Consider the following 16591-nt stretch of genomic DNA (forward strand, 5'->3'; position numbering starts at 1 on the left):
TCTATTTTTAGGCTCTAGGCAAAACTTTACTTTTTACCCAGGCTTTCTATCCATCCTTTATCTATACAGATGTGGTTTTAGATTTTTTTTTAAAAAAATTACAATTGATTTTAGTGTCTTATTGCTGTTGTAAGTCACTTTGGGTTGCTTTTCTGCTAAGAAAGTAACCAATAAATCACCATCATAATCTTCTATGTAAATTTTAGTATTAAATCTTCAAGTTTAATCTCATATCTAGAGGGGCTGCAACAGTGAATATCACACAGCTATTTGTATGCCATTTTCCAAATGCATTAATGTAGACAGCAATACATTACATATACAAATACCATATATAGCGGGTGTGTGTGTGATATTTTTATTCATGTATCAAAGAGCATATTTATTTATTTCTGCCAGTTCATACGATCAAGCAATTTTTGTGCTTCCACACAACTTTCCTTTGTTTCCAAATGTTGCATTGTAAATCAACAGAGGTGGAACAGAAGAAATGCTTCACAGATTATTCTCTGAAAAGATAATCAGACAAAATGGTGGATGGTGGATTTGAACCATGAGAAAATCAAAGGGATGGAAGGGAACTGAAGATCATCATCACTCTCCCCACATATATGCATCTTTCTAGTATGCAATGGGTCCAACAGAGATGATTCCTGCCAAAAATATCCACAGAGTCAAGACATAAGGCTAAGATATAAAAGAGAAGGTACAAACTTCTCCCTTGTATCTCAACAGTACTGCTTAAGCTACACAGAAAAATGAACTAATACTCCGTGGGAGGGGCTTACAACAGTGTTCTTTGGAGTGTTAAATCTTTCCTGCCTCAGACAGTGAGAAGGAAGACATCAGCCACTTAGGGATGTCATTGTCCCACTGAATAAATTTTCATACCTCTTCTGCTGCTGCTTCTGATAACAGGCCTTCCTTCTGAGCACAAGTCACATGGAAATATGCCCGGCACATCCCAGCATCACAACTGATGCAAACGCCAGTTCTGGCAAAACGAGGATCTTCACAGAAGCTGCATTCCTGTAGCAGATCAATGAGAGAGAGAAAGCCAGAGAGTGGGTATTACAAAAACAGCCCCAATTAATAAGTTTATACGGTGTCTAAAAATGTACTAGATGTTTCACAGAAGACAAAATAGGTCCCTGCACCCTAAGTGTCATAGAACATAAGCAAGAAACGAAAGGAATGAGATAAGGGAGAAAATGAAATATGTGTATGTATATATGTATGTATATATACATATATGTATATATACATACATATATGTGTGTGTGTGTGTGTGTGTATATATATATATATATATATATATATATATATATATGTATATGATGTTGCATGCAAACCTATCTACAACTGTTCTCTACCATCAGCAACACTTTTCATATAAATTATTATGTCTGTAACTATGTGTGCGCATGCACATAATCGAATTACATACTTAGGACATTTTATCCCATCTGTTAACATTTCAAGGTCGCTTACAATAAGCAATACAGACCTAAAAGCAAAGGTGGCTATTAAGTGATGAATACCAGTCCACAGATAGGGTCAGCTACATACTAAACAAATGTTCTTTAAAAAAAACCCTTTTATGAAGTTGGAAATACTATTTAGAAGTTTAACATCAAGACAAGAGTAAAAAGCATGATGGCAGAATTTTTCAGTGAGTCACGTTTAAATCTCTGGCTGAGGTTCAGGGAAGGCCTGTCAAGAATTCACTCAAGGATTAACCTTGAGTTTGAAATCTCATATATTCTCAGATTAATATTATTTTGGTCTGATGGCCAAGTCTTTTACAGTGGGGATTAATTGAGCTGCCTTTCGTTTACTTAAGACTGCCCTGTTATTAGTATCTTCATATCTAAAGCCCAGTATAAAAACACAAGCCTTGGGCACTTGGAATTAGTTGCACAGTTCCTATCCAATGAGGAGGGTTCATAAGAAAATGATGATGATGATTGTCATCATGTCTATATTGATCGTCATATGTTTTGAATGTTTAGTTGTAATGAATTGCAAAGGAAATAAACAAAAACAAGTTACAGTTATATAAATTATCCCCCAAATATATCCATCTTAATGTTACCTTAGCACCATATTTGGAATAGTTCATTTCTGTAAGAGTTACTGGTCGCAATTTGTCAATATCTCCAAATGCAACTCCTGGAACATAGAGTGCACAAACAATATGGACCCATCTATAACAAAAGGGAAAGCAGAAAGCATTTAAGGTTCATATCTGAACACTAAAAGAATTACAGACAGGGAAGAACAGCTTTTTGGTGACTCAACCGTTAATGGGACCTTGTATAAATAGTACAAAGATTACCACAATTTTGAAGTAATTGAGAGATAGCAAAAGCATGTAACACATTTTTGTAGTTACAATAAATTAATATGCACTTCAACAATATTTCATATCTCCCCTTTGAACTCTTTAGACCTATATAAGAAGTTATTATAATCTCTGTAACTTTTTAGCCAATTTAGAATACAGTCAATGGTGGAGAAACCCTATACAGGACCATCCTATATGGCAGGCTTATGTACACATATCCCCACCTTGTTGGGGAATAATTTGTGCAAAACAGATATTCGCTGATCCTGTGCTAACTGAGCCCTTTCAAAAAGTTACAATTGCACAGCTCAGCGGCTGTGGCAAGGAATTTGCATTTATTTCCTCCTTCCCCACAACAGCTGATCAGTAGAATTTTACCAACATTTTGGATTGGGGTGGACATCTCTGGGGGACAAAGCATGCAGTGATGAACACAGAAGGGGTGTTTCCACTACCTCATTCCCTGCCTTTGGAAGCACTAATGCCATCTGAATTGGTGATGCCAAAGGAGCAGTGAACCTTTAGGGAAGCTGAGGCCTTGACACTTGGTCAGACTAACTTGATTCTTGGCTAAGTTTTATTGGACTTTGAAGCAGTGGTTAGAACATTTAGGACAAAGGTGAAACTGTTCAAACTCCCTTGTCTTTGCTACTGCCAGGGCATGTAGTGTTGCTACATTTATAGTACTAAAATGTTGTTTCTGTATGCTGTTACATCTGCTATGTTGCTGTTTTATTATTGTTATTATGAAATTGTTGCAACTGTTGATTTTGTGATGTAGTATTCTCCTTGTAAGTTGCTTTGAGCATGATTTTTTTTATGGAAAGGGGCATAAAAATAAGGTGATGATGATGATGAATGTGCTAATAACATGTATGTTATGTATTCTATATTATTTATTAGTAGTCTGAAGACAATCTATCAATCTACAGGAGCTTGTACATTTTTGCCGTTGCACAAATATAAATATATTGTTATGGATTCTTCTTAAGCATCAAGAAGTGTAATTTTGATACACTTCTTGCACTTCCAACTATTTTCCAACATGAAGGCCATACGCCAAGGGTGGCCAATGTGGTGCCCTTCAGCTGTTTTGGACTACAAACCCCATCATGCCTGACTATTGGGCCATACTGGCTGGAGCTGATGGGAGTTGCAGTCCAAAACATCTGGAGGCCAACCCAATGGCTACCCCTGCCTTATGCCTTCTTCATTTCAAGTCACTTTTATGACTCTTTTTTTAAATTAAGATTTTGGGTTTTAGGCAACACATGGTGAAATTTCAAGCAATTTGCCCCAAAAGACCAAAATATTAAAGCCTCCACCTTAAAGATATTCTGTTTGTGTTTTTGAAATTCTAGGGGAGTTTTCTTTTTTTGTGAAATGCCACTGATGTGTTGCACTGGGAACAGTTTTACCAGGGAAATGAGAGGAAATAGTTGCCCATCTTTTTTTTTAAAATGCCAAGGTTTTGGCTGGTGATTTCTGATAGTATGTTTTAATGCATCCTCCCCATTGCACCCTGCAGAGTTCAATATAAAGATATACATCTTCAACGAGCAGCTGCTTCTCAATTTAATTTGCACAGTTTTTTCATGCTCTACTGGTGTATTAAATGCTACTGCACTCTGTAGAAGTTTATCTATGATAAACCCAACAGCTGGCTGCTTGCTTCATACTGACCTTCTCAAAATGTTTTAGTACATGTCACACAAGTACTGTAGTATTACAGATTTAAACTGCCATTTCAGTATGATTGGCACACAAGTATCTCATTTCCTTAACCACCTATGTATGAACTCCATCCTGAATCTTTATTAAAATACACAGAAGTCAGTCAAGTTCACAGCTGAGACAGCTTCAGCTGCTTTTAATACCAGTGCCTAAATGTTTTCCTGCTCATTTGTTTAGCCGCACATGTTTGAGAATCTTGTAATTAAGACAAATTGGGTAATCAAAGAAGAATAATCTTTCTTGTTACTTCCCCATCCATTTTGCTCCAAGCTAGGATGACAGATGTTGGTGACAGGAAAGAAAAAAGCTGAACCAAAATAAGGACAATAGTCTTATCCTGGTTAGTATCATATCATATAGCAAAACAGGAGATTTCATTATATCCACATTGGTGCTCCTAAAACTGAAGAGAAAATGCAAAATGTAGATTTGTTTTAAATTAATCATCTCATTATATATTCAGTCTCTCAGATGGGAAGATCAGAGAAAATCATTCCTCACTACAGAGAGAATTTTAACAGGTTTAGTTTAACATTCTGACTATTTTAAGTCGGAAAGGAAAGCGATGTTATTTTGTTTGTAGCACATAGTCAGATGGCCTAGGCTCACAAGAGTGTTGACAAAGGTTTGCAGAACTCCATGTTGGTATCACGTAAACAAAAGTGGTCTCAAAGTATTGTGGTCTATTCCTAGGTCTCAATATGAGTGCTCAGGGGTACAGCTAGTTTGGAATAGGATCACTGCAGCATTATTTAGAGCTCACCCAGTGGAGGGAGTTTGCAGGAGGGGGAGAGAAGCAAAAAGGACACTTTTTTCTTTCCCATCCTCCTAATATCTTCCTCCATTGTGCCAACCCTGAACCAACGCACTTCATTACTGCATAGTGGTGTAGACTGGGGTTGAAGAATGAGAAAAGAAAAAGGCACACTGCACACATCCTCCCCAATGCTAACCCCCTTACAGTATGCTCTAAATACTTAAGTGCTCAGACAGGCCAAAAACCTCCCTGCTTTTCTATTCTTTTCCTCAGCTGATATCCTCAATGTTCCATGGTCCAGGAAACTACTCAGAATAAGTTCCTGGAAGACCATCTTTTATATCTTAATTTACAAACTAATATATTTCTGCATACCTAGGAATCCATCGCATGCACATACAGAAACTGCTACCTTAATTTTGGTAGTCTTGTTTGGCTTCCAAACTGATAGGTATGAAACCGTCCAAGTACAGAATTACAGGGAACAAGTCAGACTTGCAACAAAATGTTGCAGTGTCCCACCCATTCTGTTTAGGATTCCAGCCAGACATTCCCTGTGATCAGGGGGCATTCCAGACTACACTTCCATTTCTATGGCTGCTAAGCATATTCTATCTTCATTGGGAAACTTTTTGGGAGTTTGCCATGTTGGTTTTTTTTATCCTTAACCTCTTCAGTACTGTCTGCAATATCTTTGATTTTTAACCTTTATTTTTATTTTGGCCAACCCTGGGGTTCGCCCAACCAGGCTGATACCTACCAAATGTTTCCACACAGCTGGAAAAGGTAATTAGCTTTAAAAAGTCAAGCTTCATAACAATCTGGGTTGAATTGATTTGTTTATTAATGTATATAGTCCACCAATCTAAACAATGTTTGTCTTTGGCTTATATCTTGGGGTCTGGAGGAAACCAAAAGGCCTGTGTTCGGGAACACTCTAAGCCAAACCATGGCTTTGCCCACAACAGCACAGCAACTGCATGACCGGAGAAGGAGCAATGTGGTCATGATCTCCTCTCTCAAAGCCTGCATATTATACAGTCACGAGAGTGCCTATATACTATAGCCAGCATGGATTTTTCACATTCCGCAGAGTTAAATTGAAAATACCCTCCCTTCCCATTCTGATGCTTCCCATAAGCTCATTTGAAAACAAAACCTTACAAAACTTAATAGTCCTGAACTCAGAAATGCTGGCAACCCTGTAAATTTTCATGGTGATACACAAAGCAGTCAGAGAGAATTGAGAGTTCAAAGTCTAAAAAGGGAGAGAGAAAAAAACCCAGATCCCTTTTGGACTTTTTGTCAGAGATCTCATAACTCTGTTGAAATTCATTAAAAATCAGCCATGTTCACAGAGTACCTGTAATCCTGATACTGACCTTGCCCATACTCTGACCTTCATCTTCTGCAGTTTAAAAGTTAATTTAATTAATTTAAGAAATTTAGCATTGGAGTCAGTGATAAGCGTGGGCATGCTCAGTAAGAACCAACTGTCAGTGTTCTAAAAACCAGACTCACAGCTGCTTGGCTTGGCTAATCATGGGGCCACACCCACACCAGCCCTTTATTTCATTTTAGACAGTCATAGCTTCCCCCAAATAATCCTGGGAAGTGTAGTTTGAGAAGGTGCTAAGAGGAGACTCCTATTCCCGACAGAGCTCCAGTGGCCAGAGTCAGCGCAGAGCTTGGAAAAGTTACTTTTTTTGAACTACAACTCCCATCGGCCCCAGCCAGCATGGCCACTGGATTGGGCTGATGGGAGTTGTAGTTCAAAAAAGTAACTTTTCCAAGCTCTGAGTCAGCCACTCTGACTGAAGCTCTGTGAGGAGAACAGGGTATCTCCTAGCAACTCTCAGCACCCTTCACTAACTACACTTCCCAGGATTCTTTGGGAGAAGCCATGACTGTCCAAAGTGAAATAACAGTCTGATGTGAATGTGGCCAGGGGCAACTTTGTTTTAAATTTGGGTTGGAGGATTCATGTGCCTGCTGTAGAATAAAAAGGTGGGGGAAACGCTGAAAAGCAATGATACTGTTTTCCTCTGGAAAAGGAAAGGGGCTTCTCCTCTGCCCAGTGCCCACTCACCCAATCTCCTCCCCACTCCTCTCCCTCCTCCTCCCCATGGCCTGTTTTACCTATCTTAAGCATGACTGCATGGGAGTAAATACCACTGAACTCAATAAGCATGCATATGATCAAACCTGCCCTCCCCTCCCCATTCCTTGCCCCTCCCCCTCCAATCTCCTTGTCTCCCCTCCCCCTCTTCCACCCCCATGTTCAGTTTTACCTATCCTAAACATGACTGCATAGGAGTAAATCCCATTTAACTCAATAAACATGCAAATGATCAGACCTGCCTTTCCCCTCCTTCCCCTTCCCTTTTTCCTCCCCTCCCCTCATCCTTCTTCCTCCTTCCCTGCCCACGCCAGCTCTCTCCCCTCCCCCCCCGGTCAGTTTCACCTATCCTAAGCATGATTGCACAGGAATAAATCCCACTGAAATCAATAAACATGGAAATTATCAAACCTGCCCTTCTCCTCCCCTTGCCCTCCTGCCTGCTCCCATCCCCCTCCTCCCCTCTGGCCTCCCTCCCCTCCCTCCTCTCCTCCCCTTCCCCTGTGGTCAGTTTCACCTATCCTAAGCATGACTGCAGGGGAATAAATCCCACTGAACTAATAAGCATGCAAATGATCAATGCATTCTCAGCAAACTTGCACAGGATCCCATTTCTTACCTCCCCGATTAAAAAGCAGAAATTCACTAATAGGCAAAAAAACCTTGCAGTTTAATAACGTATCTTCAGCCAACAGATATTTCTATCGAACTTTAAAAAGCAGGCACATTGGGCAGCTATAGTGAATGCACCAGGGAAGCAGGAGACCTGACCTGCTCTCTGAGATATTGTACTGCCCTACAAATTTGTCAAAAAGCAAACACAATTTGGGTTCGTCTTTCACAGTCCAATCCACTTCCTGTGTAGCTTGGAAGAATTTGGTAACATGTGCCTCTGAGCATATGGTGAATGGTGGCAACACCTGCCATCAGCCCAAATAATAGAAACAAGAAATGTGCTGTGGTGATCTTGCTTTAGGAGGGAGGAAGCAACATTATTAAGACAATTGATATAGTTCAGATAGTCACTTTAAATATGTCTGATTTAAGTTGCGACTGAGGGGCAAAATAAGACACAGACACAGCAGTTTGGGTTGAACAAAGGGCCACTTTACTAAACTATAACAAAACCCCTTTTAAAGTGACCTGCAGAGGGAAAACCTAGGTGCAGGAACTGTCTATAAGCAAGCAGCTTGCCATGCAGCTCTTGGGCAACCAGCCCCTACTGTGGCAAGGGCAAGCCCATCTGCTTACCCTTTACCCTGGCCACACCTGGTAGGTGAGCAGGGGGGCCTTCCCACGTCACCACGCCCCAGGGCAGTGAAACTCCAGGTGGATGACGTAAGTTGGCCCCAGAAGCAGCCCATATCCTGTCCACGAGCTGTAAAGCCCTGACAGACAGGCCTCTGGAACCGCCAATCACCTCCAAAGGTGAATAAGGGGGCCACCTAGCTGTCCTTACCTACTTCCCTTCCCGCACCTGTGCCTTAACAAAACTGCCCCCCTCAGGGCATTAACATTTAGACCATGTCCAATTAGCCAAATCTGCCAAACCACCTATTAATCACAACACCCCCTAACCCAATTCCCTCGCACCCTCACAGTACGGAGCAGGCAAAAAACCTGCCCGCCAACCAAGGTGGGCAGGGTAAAAATTCCTACTCGGCCCTGAAGCGACCCAGAACACACCATGAACGAGGGAGGGCGGGGTGGGCATCGCATGCCAAGAGGAAGAATAGGAGGGGCGGTGTGGGCTTAAATAAGCCCCTGGAGCTCCGCCCCTCCCACACCGCACGCCCATATTACGTGCGACACGTGACGCATCCCACCTTAAAGATGGCAATTGTGGCACCGCCCCCAGCCACAATTATGCTCCGCCCGTCCAGGCTGTGCACAGGCAAGCGGAGCGGCATTTGTAATTTTAGTGAAGTTTCCTATAGTAAATTTTCTTTTGTTTCTGTTTCTGTGAATATGTGAAGTACAGCAACACTTTGCAAAATTTACACTAAACAAACTTCAAAAATACTTGTGGAATAATGGCACTGACTATTCTGTAGAATAGTCTCCAGTGGACATCAGGAGTGTCTCAGTTTGCACAAGATAAAACAGTGGGAGGTGAAATATATTCTAGCAAAATGCTAGGTGTGCTCTATGTTTTCAATTGACCGTGCCCACCTTGCCTTAAATGAAGTGGTTTAAACACAGCAGCCTGAAAACATGTATCTTTGGCAGGCTAAGTTTGTTTTTTCCAACAGCTAGAGTCATTGCTTAAGTAGCAACATATTGTAATCAGTCTGATTTTACATCAAACTGCTGTTTCAGATTCAACTGTTAATGCACCCAAAATAGAAACTGAACATAACCTCCAATCTGAAACAAAAAAGGCTGTCTTCACCATCATATGACACTGACCAATAAAAAGGCTTTGAAATTAATAAAAATAAATTTGACACAGGTTTCTAGGATGAATATAGGGAAATAAAAATTTCTACATTAGATGCTCTGTAGAAACAATAGAAACACAGGAAACAAGCAAAGTAAGAAGAACACCAAGAAACATACAAAAATGTAATTCTCCATGTTTGCTTTTTGACAAATTTGTAGGGCAGTACAATATCTCAGAGAGGAGGTCAGGTCTCCTGCTCCCCTGGTGCCTTCACTATAGATGCCCAATTTCCCTGTTTTTTTAAAGTTTGATAGAAACATCTGTTGGCTACAGGTACGTTCTTAAACTGCAAGGTTTTTTGCCTATTAGTGAATCCATGTTAAGTTATGGTTTGGTTTAGCATTTTGTGTGCAAACTAGGCTGCAGTGTGTGTCATTTTTCTAGAAGAAAAAATGTATGATAATGCAGCATCTCAAATAAGATACTTGGAACCATACTAAAGTAATGTGTGTAGTTTGCTGGTGTTCTGAGGCAGGGTTGTGGGGTGGTTCTAAAAAGAATGAAGAACTGCATTTAGACATTTAGCAACTTCAGTTAATTTCTTAAATGATGTGCAGTTACCTGCTAAGAATGAAGACTATTCCAAATTCCATTGTGGTTTGCTTCTCTGAAGGGTTTTAGATGCTACAGTGAGATCAAGCTTTTGTTTGTTTGTTTGTTTGGTGATATCCTGCACTGCACTAACAAGTTGACAGTTGGAACTGCCATCACATATGAATTGTTGCTACCTGTCTGCCCTTCTAAAGTGAAGTCTCTTTGTTCAAAGTACCGTGATAATACTGCTAAGGTTCTAAAAGTCAGCATTTGTGTTCTTTTGGCTGCCTGTAAGTCAGTATGGTATAAAGAAAAGGAGAATATTGTTAGATGTATGCAAACTTCAGAGCATCAAGTAGTTTTCTTTCTGCATTGTTCCTAACCCCAGTATTCCATTTGTGTATTTGGGTTTTTAAATCAACTCCTGAAGTTTCTTTTGAGTTTTTGAATGTATATATAAACTGTACCTGCTGGGTACGCTTTAACTTGGACTCCTACATTGAGCAGGGGGTTGGACTCAATGGCGTTATAGGCCCCTTCCAACTCTACTATGATTCTATGAATATGGTTTTAAAAAGTCTTCAGGGCAGCTTACAAAATAGGTTATTTTCTTACACTTGTTTTCCGAACAGAAAATTGACAGTTAAGCAAGATATAGATGCCAAGATTTTTAAAACTGAAGTGCAATTCTTTTAAATGCAAACACTCAATTACAGCCTACTGATTGTTGTTTCAAATGTCAACATCCATTTCAATGGGAAGTATTTAGTACAGAGCCAAATTCAAAATGATAAATCTAAACCTTGAACAGAAAAAAATTATGCATGGTGTAGAATTACTGGGACTTCTGATTCAATGCATTCAGGGTACACTGAACACTGAAGAGTAAATGGAATCATGCTAAGTTACACTGTGAGGAGTGTCCTGCTGAGGTTCAGAGGCATGATTGTGCAATGAAACTGATTAAGCTTGAAAGCACCAGGTTATGTTTGGCAAGATGGTTAATGACTGGCCGATAAATGTGTTCCTGTGTCTTAAATAGCTGGATCGCAGTCTATAACTTCTTCAACAGAATTTTTGGAAATATTTTCATACCTTTCAAACAAATGTGTGGAGCTACAGATTCCAAAGGACAGAATGTTTTGATGTGGGGTATATTTTCACACAAACATAAAACTTTCCAGCTCTGGAACTCCCACTCGTTGTGATCCAGCTGTCCCCTGCATTGTTTTTGTTCAGGCAACACCTCAGAACCTGTCTTTCCCAGCAGGCGTTTGAAAGAGGAGCCGCATCATAAGTATAATTTTAAACTATTACATTGTATCTTGTTATATTTTGTATTGTTTTTGTTCTAATGATGTGTTTTTATTGTTATCTGCCTTGGGCTCTCATGAGAAGGGCGGGGTATAAGAAATCAAATAATAAAAATGAAAATAGGTCCCACACAACATACCACTGTGAATAAGTTCACAGAGCTGCAGTTATCCTAGGAAACGCCTAGTGCAGAATTATCAGCAGCGCTGTTTCTTTTAGGAATCTGGCTATATTCTAAGCTACTACTCAAAAGAGAGGCTAACTCTTTTCTCTCTGACTCTCCAGAATGGGCTTGATGAAGAAAACACATGATTGGAATGTATTGTTCCGCAGAGATGTACCCCACAGATTGACAGATCCCCTTAACTAACCTGCCGGCATCTGTCTCCTTGAAAATTCCATCTTGGTTGGGACAGAGTTCACAGCTCGGAGAAACACCACATTTACAGGCATCACAGAACCACGGTTCAGTAGAGTTTTCTGAAGCAGAACTCATAATAGAATCACTTTCACCATCAACACCATAACAACCTAGAAACATGGAAAATGCAAATGAATTAACAAAAGGAAGGTTATATCAAGGAATGTATTTAGGAATTAAGAGAAGACTGGGAAAGCAAAGCAGCATGAAATCATGAGATGGATTCCTTCCTACCTTCCTTCCCAAGAACTGTCCAAGCTATACACTGGGTAAAGGGTGCTGACAGAGCTCTCTGCAGGAAGTGGACGCATGTGTATTTAGTTAGATACATGTGAATTCACAGTCTCAAATGCAGGGTTGCTAAAATATGTTTCTCACATTTTCCAGTCTCAAGAACTCTATAATACTACCTTCACCTTTCTGGCAAACTATTGTCTCAATGCAACCCTATTTTATAAGAAAAGACAAAGGGGGAGAAATGTCCTAGATGAAGCAGCTGCTCTAAAGATCAATAGAAACGGTCTTCTAGTTAGTAATCAGTAGCAGAAACTATCTATGCATTTTGAATTTGTTCTTCGCAAAGGTTGTTCCCTTTTCAAATGAAAGCTACAATTTTTAGAAATTTGTAGATGCTACCAAATGACTCATTAGGTTATATTTTGCAATGCTGTATAATTGATTTTGGAGCATTGGAGGTAATCTTTTGTTAATTTGAACATTTGACTGTCCTTTACTTAAAAATGACCGGGGATTAATTCAAAAGACATCTGAAAACGCTGCAGCATTTTAAAGCAATTATTATTTTCTGCTTAAACAACCCATTATATAAGTGATTTCTAGACAGCACATTGAATGCTTCTTAAAAAAAATTAACTTGTTTCAGTAAATGAAAAGCCCTAAAAAAAAAAAGTAAGATTTTATTTATTTATTTAGGCAAATATGTGATCTGAAAGGTCAACTATGGAGAAGTTGCACTGTGTGGCTATTTTATTATAGGTAAATATGCCTGTTCATGCAACTCCTAGGAGTATAAATTCTCCATTATGTACAGTGCTATTAGAATAAACAAAAGAATATCAAAATATTTTAGGAAAATGGAAGTATATCTTCAATTTATAGTAAATAATCCAAGGGCAATTGCCAGTAAGTGAATTAACTACAACTGCATTGCCTGTTATGATATGTACCAGACATTTTTTTTAGACATGCTACAATCAGTACATCAAGAAAACTGACACTGCAGCTGGGGGTGCTGTGCTATTACAAAGCAGTTAGAAGATTTTAGCACAAAGCTGTTACCTAATGTGACAGGACAGAGCATAATGGAATTTATCCATCGAAGGACAGGTTTATTCACGAAGGAACTTTAAATATTATACCGCCCTGGGCTCCTGCTGGGAGGAAGAGTGGGATATAAATCAAATTGTACCATTGGTCTCACCTGAAAGGTGATTTTCATAGGAAGGGGCCATCACTGTGGGAAATAGTTCCACCTATCGTGCGAAGGCAAGAATGTTTTTGAAGTCAAGACTAGGGACGTCATGCCCCTCCCACTCTCCAGTTCATTCGTAGCGAGTCTAAAAGAGATATCTAAAAATACAAGAACAAGGCCAACAGGCCCGCCAGGAAAATAACATAATAGTCACATGCATAACAACATGACTCTAACATAACTTCATAACATAACAGAACTAAAAGTCTTGACTTCACTCTTACATTTAAATATAATATGGAAACAATAACATGTAACCCATTGATAAAATCGCTAGTCATCCTCCAACTGGGAGGGTCGTGATGGCCCCTTCCTATGAAAATCACCTTTCAGGTGAGACCAATGGTACATTTTCCATAGGAAGTGGGCCATCACTGTGGGATGTACCAAAGCAACCCATATAGGGAGGGACCACCCACATGTTAATCCTCATTAAGAACCTGTTGCAACACTCGTCTGCCAAAAGAAGCATCAGCAGAGGCATAACGATCAATTTTATAATGTCTTATAAACGAGTGTGGGGAAGACCAGACTGCGGCCCTACAAATAACGGCAACAGGAGCATTAGTAGCAAAACCAGCCGAAGTGGCAGCTGACCTAGTAGAATGAGCTGTTATACTAGCAGGAACTGGCAGCTCCAGGGACTCATATGCTAAGGTAATGCATGCCCTTAACCAACGGGATAAGGTAGGATTGGATACTTTATGCCCCATAGACCTTGGATGAAAGGATACAAACAGAGACTCCGTTCGTCAAATCTCTTGAGTCCTAGACAGGTAGGTCTTGAGAGCCCTCCGGACATCTAACGAATGCCAAGCCTTTTCAAGAGGATGGGTAGGATCCGGGCAAAAGGAAGGCAACACAATGTCCTGGTTGCAATGAAAAACTGAATCGACCTTGGGACGAAAGGGTCAGTCTTCAGCACAACAGAGTCCTTATGGAAGACGCAGAGGTGTCTAGCAGAAGACAATGCGCCCAACTCCGAAACGCGTCTGGCAGATGTGATTGCAATCAGAAACAGGACCTTGAAGGACACTATGCGTAGGGGCACAGTCCTGATGTTTTCAAACGGAGGGCGTTGCAAAGCCTGCAGGACTTTCGGCAAACTCCATGAGGGGAACCGATGGACAACAGCCATAGAACGTAGGGCGACTCCCCTCAAAAAACGTTTGATGAACGGATGTGAGGAAATATGATCTCCAGGAGAGGACACTGAGAGAATGGATGACAGAGTAGACGCATGTCGACGTAGAGTGTTGGGTCGAAGTCCCATCATAAAGCCGCTATGGAGAAATTGGAGCACCATTGGCCTGGAATGGATCATGGTGGTGGGACTGACACCACTTGGAGAAAGCCACCCAGGTATGTTGATAAATGCGAGTGGTAGATGGTCTTCTCGAGGCCAAAATAATATCAATCACAGCGTCACACAGTCCAGCTGACCTCAAGTGTCTCCGTTCAAACGCCACGCTGTTAGATTGAGCCAAGTAGGGTCCTGGTGCAGTACTGGGCCCTGGGATAGGAGGTCTGGCGTTACTGGAAGTGTCCAAGGATCCATCATTGACACTGCCAGAAGATCTGAGAACCACGGTCGGCGTGGCCAAAATGGTGCTATCAGAACCAGCTGTGCCCTTTCGGTTCGCGCCTTCCTCAAGCTTTTGGCTAACAATGGTATGGGAGGAAAGGCGTACAATAGACCGTCTGGCCACGGTGTTGTCAGAGCATCCACTGCTTCTGCTGTTGAGTCCAGGTATCGAGCAAAGTACCTGGGAAGCTGGCAATTGTGACTGGAAGCAAACAGGTCGACTGAGAGGGCGCCGAACCGACACTGGAGACAATGGAAAATGGCTGGATGAAGTTTCCATTCTCCCGGGAAGACCTGTTGTCTGCTGAGCCAGTCTGCTGTCACATTCCAAATCCCTCTGAGGTGCTCTGCTTTCAGGGATTGTAGATGTTGTTCTGCCCAGACAAAGATGAGGGAGGCTAAGTCCTGCAGAGGACGAGACCTGGTGCCCCCCTGTCTGTTCAAATGTGATTTTACACACGTGTTGTCTGTTCGAATGAGCACATGCTGCAAAGGGAACAGAGACTGAAAATGACATAGAGCCAAGTGGACAGCCTTTAGTTCCAGCCAGTTGATGCTTCGAGATTGCTCTGCGTTCGGCCAAACCCCCTGAACGTACTGGGAGTTGCAGTGGGCTCCCCAACCTATGAGGCTGGCGTCTGTGGTCACGACGGTTCTGCGGGGTTCTCTGAACGACGTGCCCTTGGAGAGGTGTTGAACCTTGGTCCACCAGCGGAAAGAGAGGCGCAGAGCGGGGCTCAAACGAACTTTGCGATGGTTGGAGCTGGCAATGTCTTTTTGAAAAGGCAACAGAGTCCACTGAAGGGGCCGAGTGTGAGCTCGAGCCCAGGGCACAATGTGGATTGTGGAGATAAACATCCCGAGCGCTCTGGCGAGAAGCATAACGTCTGCGGATGTTTATTGCATCAGGGACCTTGCGATGCTTGTGATGGCAGTGATGCGATCTGGAGCCAGGAAGACCATTGCCTGCAGGGTGTCCAACATTGCCCCAAGATGTAGTAGGCGTTGGGTTGGTTGGAGATGGCTTTTGTCGAAGTTGACAAGCCAGCCGTAGGTCTGCAAAACATTGAGGGTGATCATTAAATGATGATGAGCCAGCTCTTCAGACTTGGCCCGTATGAGCAGATCATCCAAATATGGGTAGATATGAACCCCTTGGGTCCGAAGGTAAGCCACTAGGATGAGTAGCACCTTGGAAAATACTCTTGGAGCAGAGGAGAGGCCAAAAGGCATCGCTCTATATTGAAAATGTTGGTGGCCAAAAGCAAACCGAAGAAACTTTCTGTGGGCTATGCAAATGGGTACATGGAGATACGCTTCCTTAAGGTCGATAGAAGCCAGGAAGTCTCCTTCATGCAGACTCTCGGTAATGGAATGGAGAGATTCCATTTTGAACTTGCGGTATGTTACAAAACGGTTGACAAACTTGAGATCCAATACCGCCCTCCAAGATAAATCTCGTTTGGGCACAGCAAATAGGAGGGAGTACACCCCTTCCGATCTCTCAGTTGTGGGAACTGGCTCTATTGCCGCTATGTGCAAGAGGTGATGTATAGCTGTCTGCATGATGTTGTGCCTGGCTGGTGCCCTTGGGCAAGGAGACGGGTGGAATCTGTCTGATGGGGTTGCCCAGAACTCTATGGTATAGCCATAAGTGAAGAGGTCCCTGATCCAGGAGACCGTAGTAAGGCGCAGCCATCGATCTCCAAAATTAAGTAATCTGCCACCTATGGGGATGGCGTTAATACTACTTGTGTAGGCGAGGACCTCCCCTATATGAGGACAATGAGTTGCCCCTGCGCCCTTGGTACTGACCTCTGCCCTGGAAGCGTCGGTTCCAGGAAC

The 16591-nt window shown here is 41.7% G+C and overlaps 1 protein-coding gene across 9 annotated transcripts in view; it reads right to left on the minus strand.

Moving 5' to 3' along the window:
• Positions 1 to 16591, minus strand: part of PHF14 (PHD finger protein 14) — a 276890-nt gene that overhangs the window by 226310 nt on the left and 33989 nt on the right. For all 9 annotated transcript variants that reach the window (XM_061586426.1, XM_061586424.1, XM_061586430.1 and 6 more), the window contains exons 5-7: positions 11620 to 11779; positions 2096 to 2207; positions 892 to 1029 (exon numbers count right to left, since the gene is read on the minus strand). In XM_061586426.1, the coding sequence (XP_061442410.1) occupies positions 892 to 1029; positions 2096 to 2207; positions 11620 to 11779 (410 nt within the window). The remainder of the gene's footprint in view (positions 1 to 891; positions 1030 to 2095; positions 2208 to 11619; positions 11780 to 16591) is intronic.

The sequence above is a fragment of the Rhineura floridana genome, chromosome 10 (assembly GCF_030035675.1).
Source record: "Rhineura floridana isolate rRhiFlo1 chromosome 10, rRhiFlo1.hap2, whole genome shotgun sequence".
In the NCBI taxonomy this organism is placed as follows: domain Eukaryota; kingdom Metazoa; phylum Chordata; class Lepidosauria; order Squamata; family Rhineuridae; genus Rhineura; species Rhineura floridana.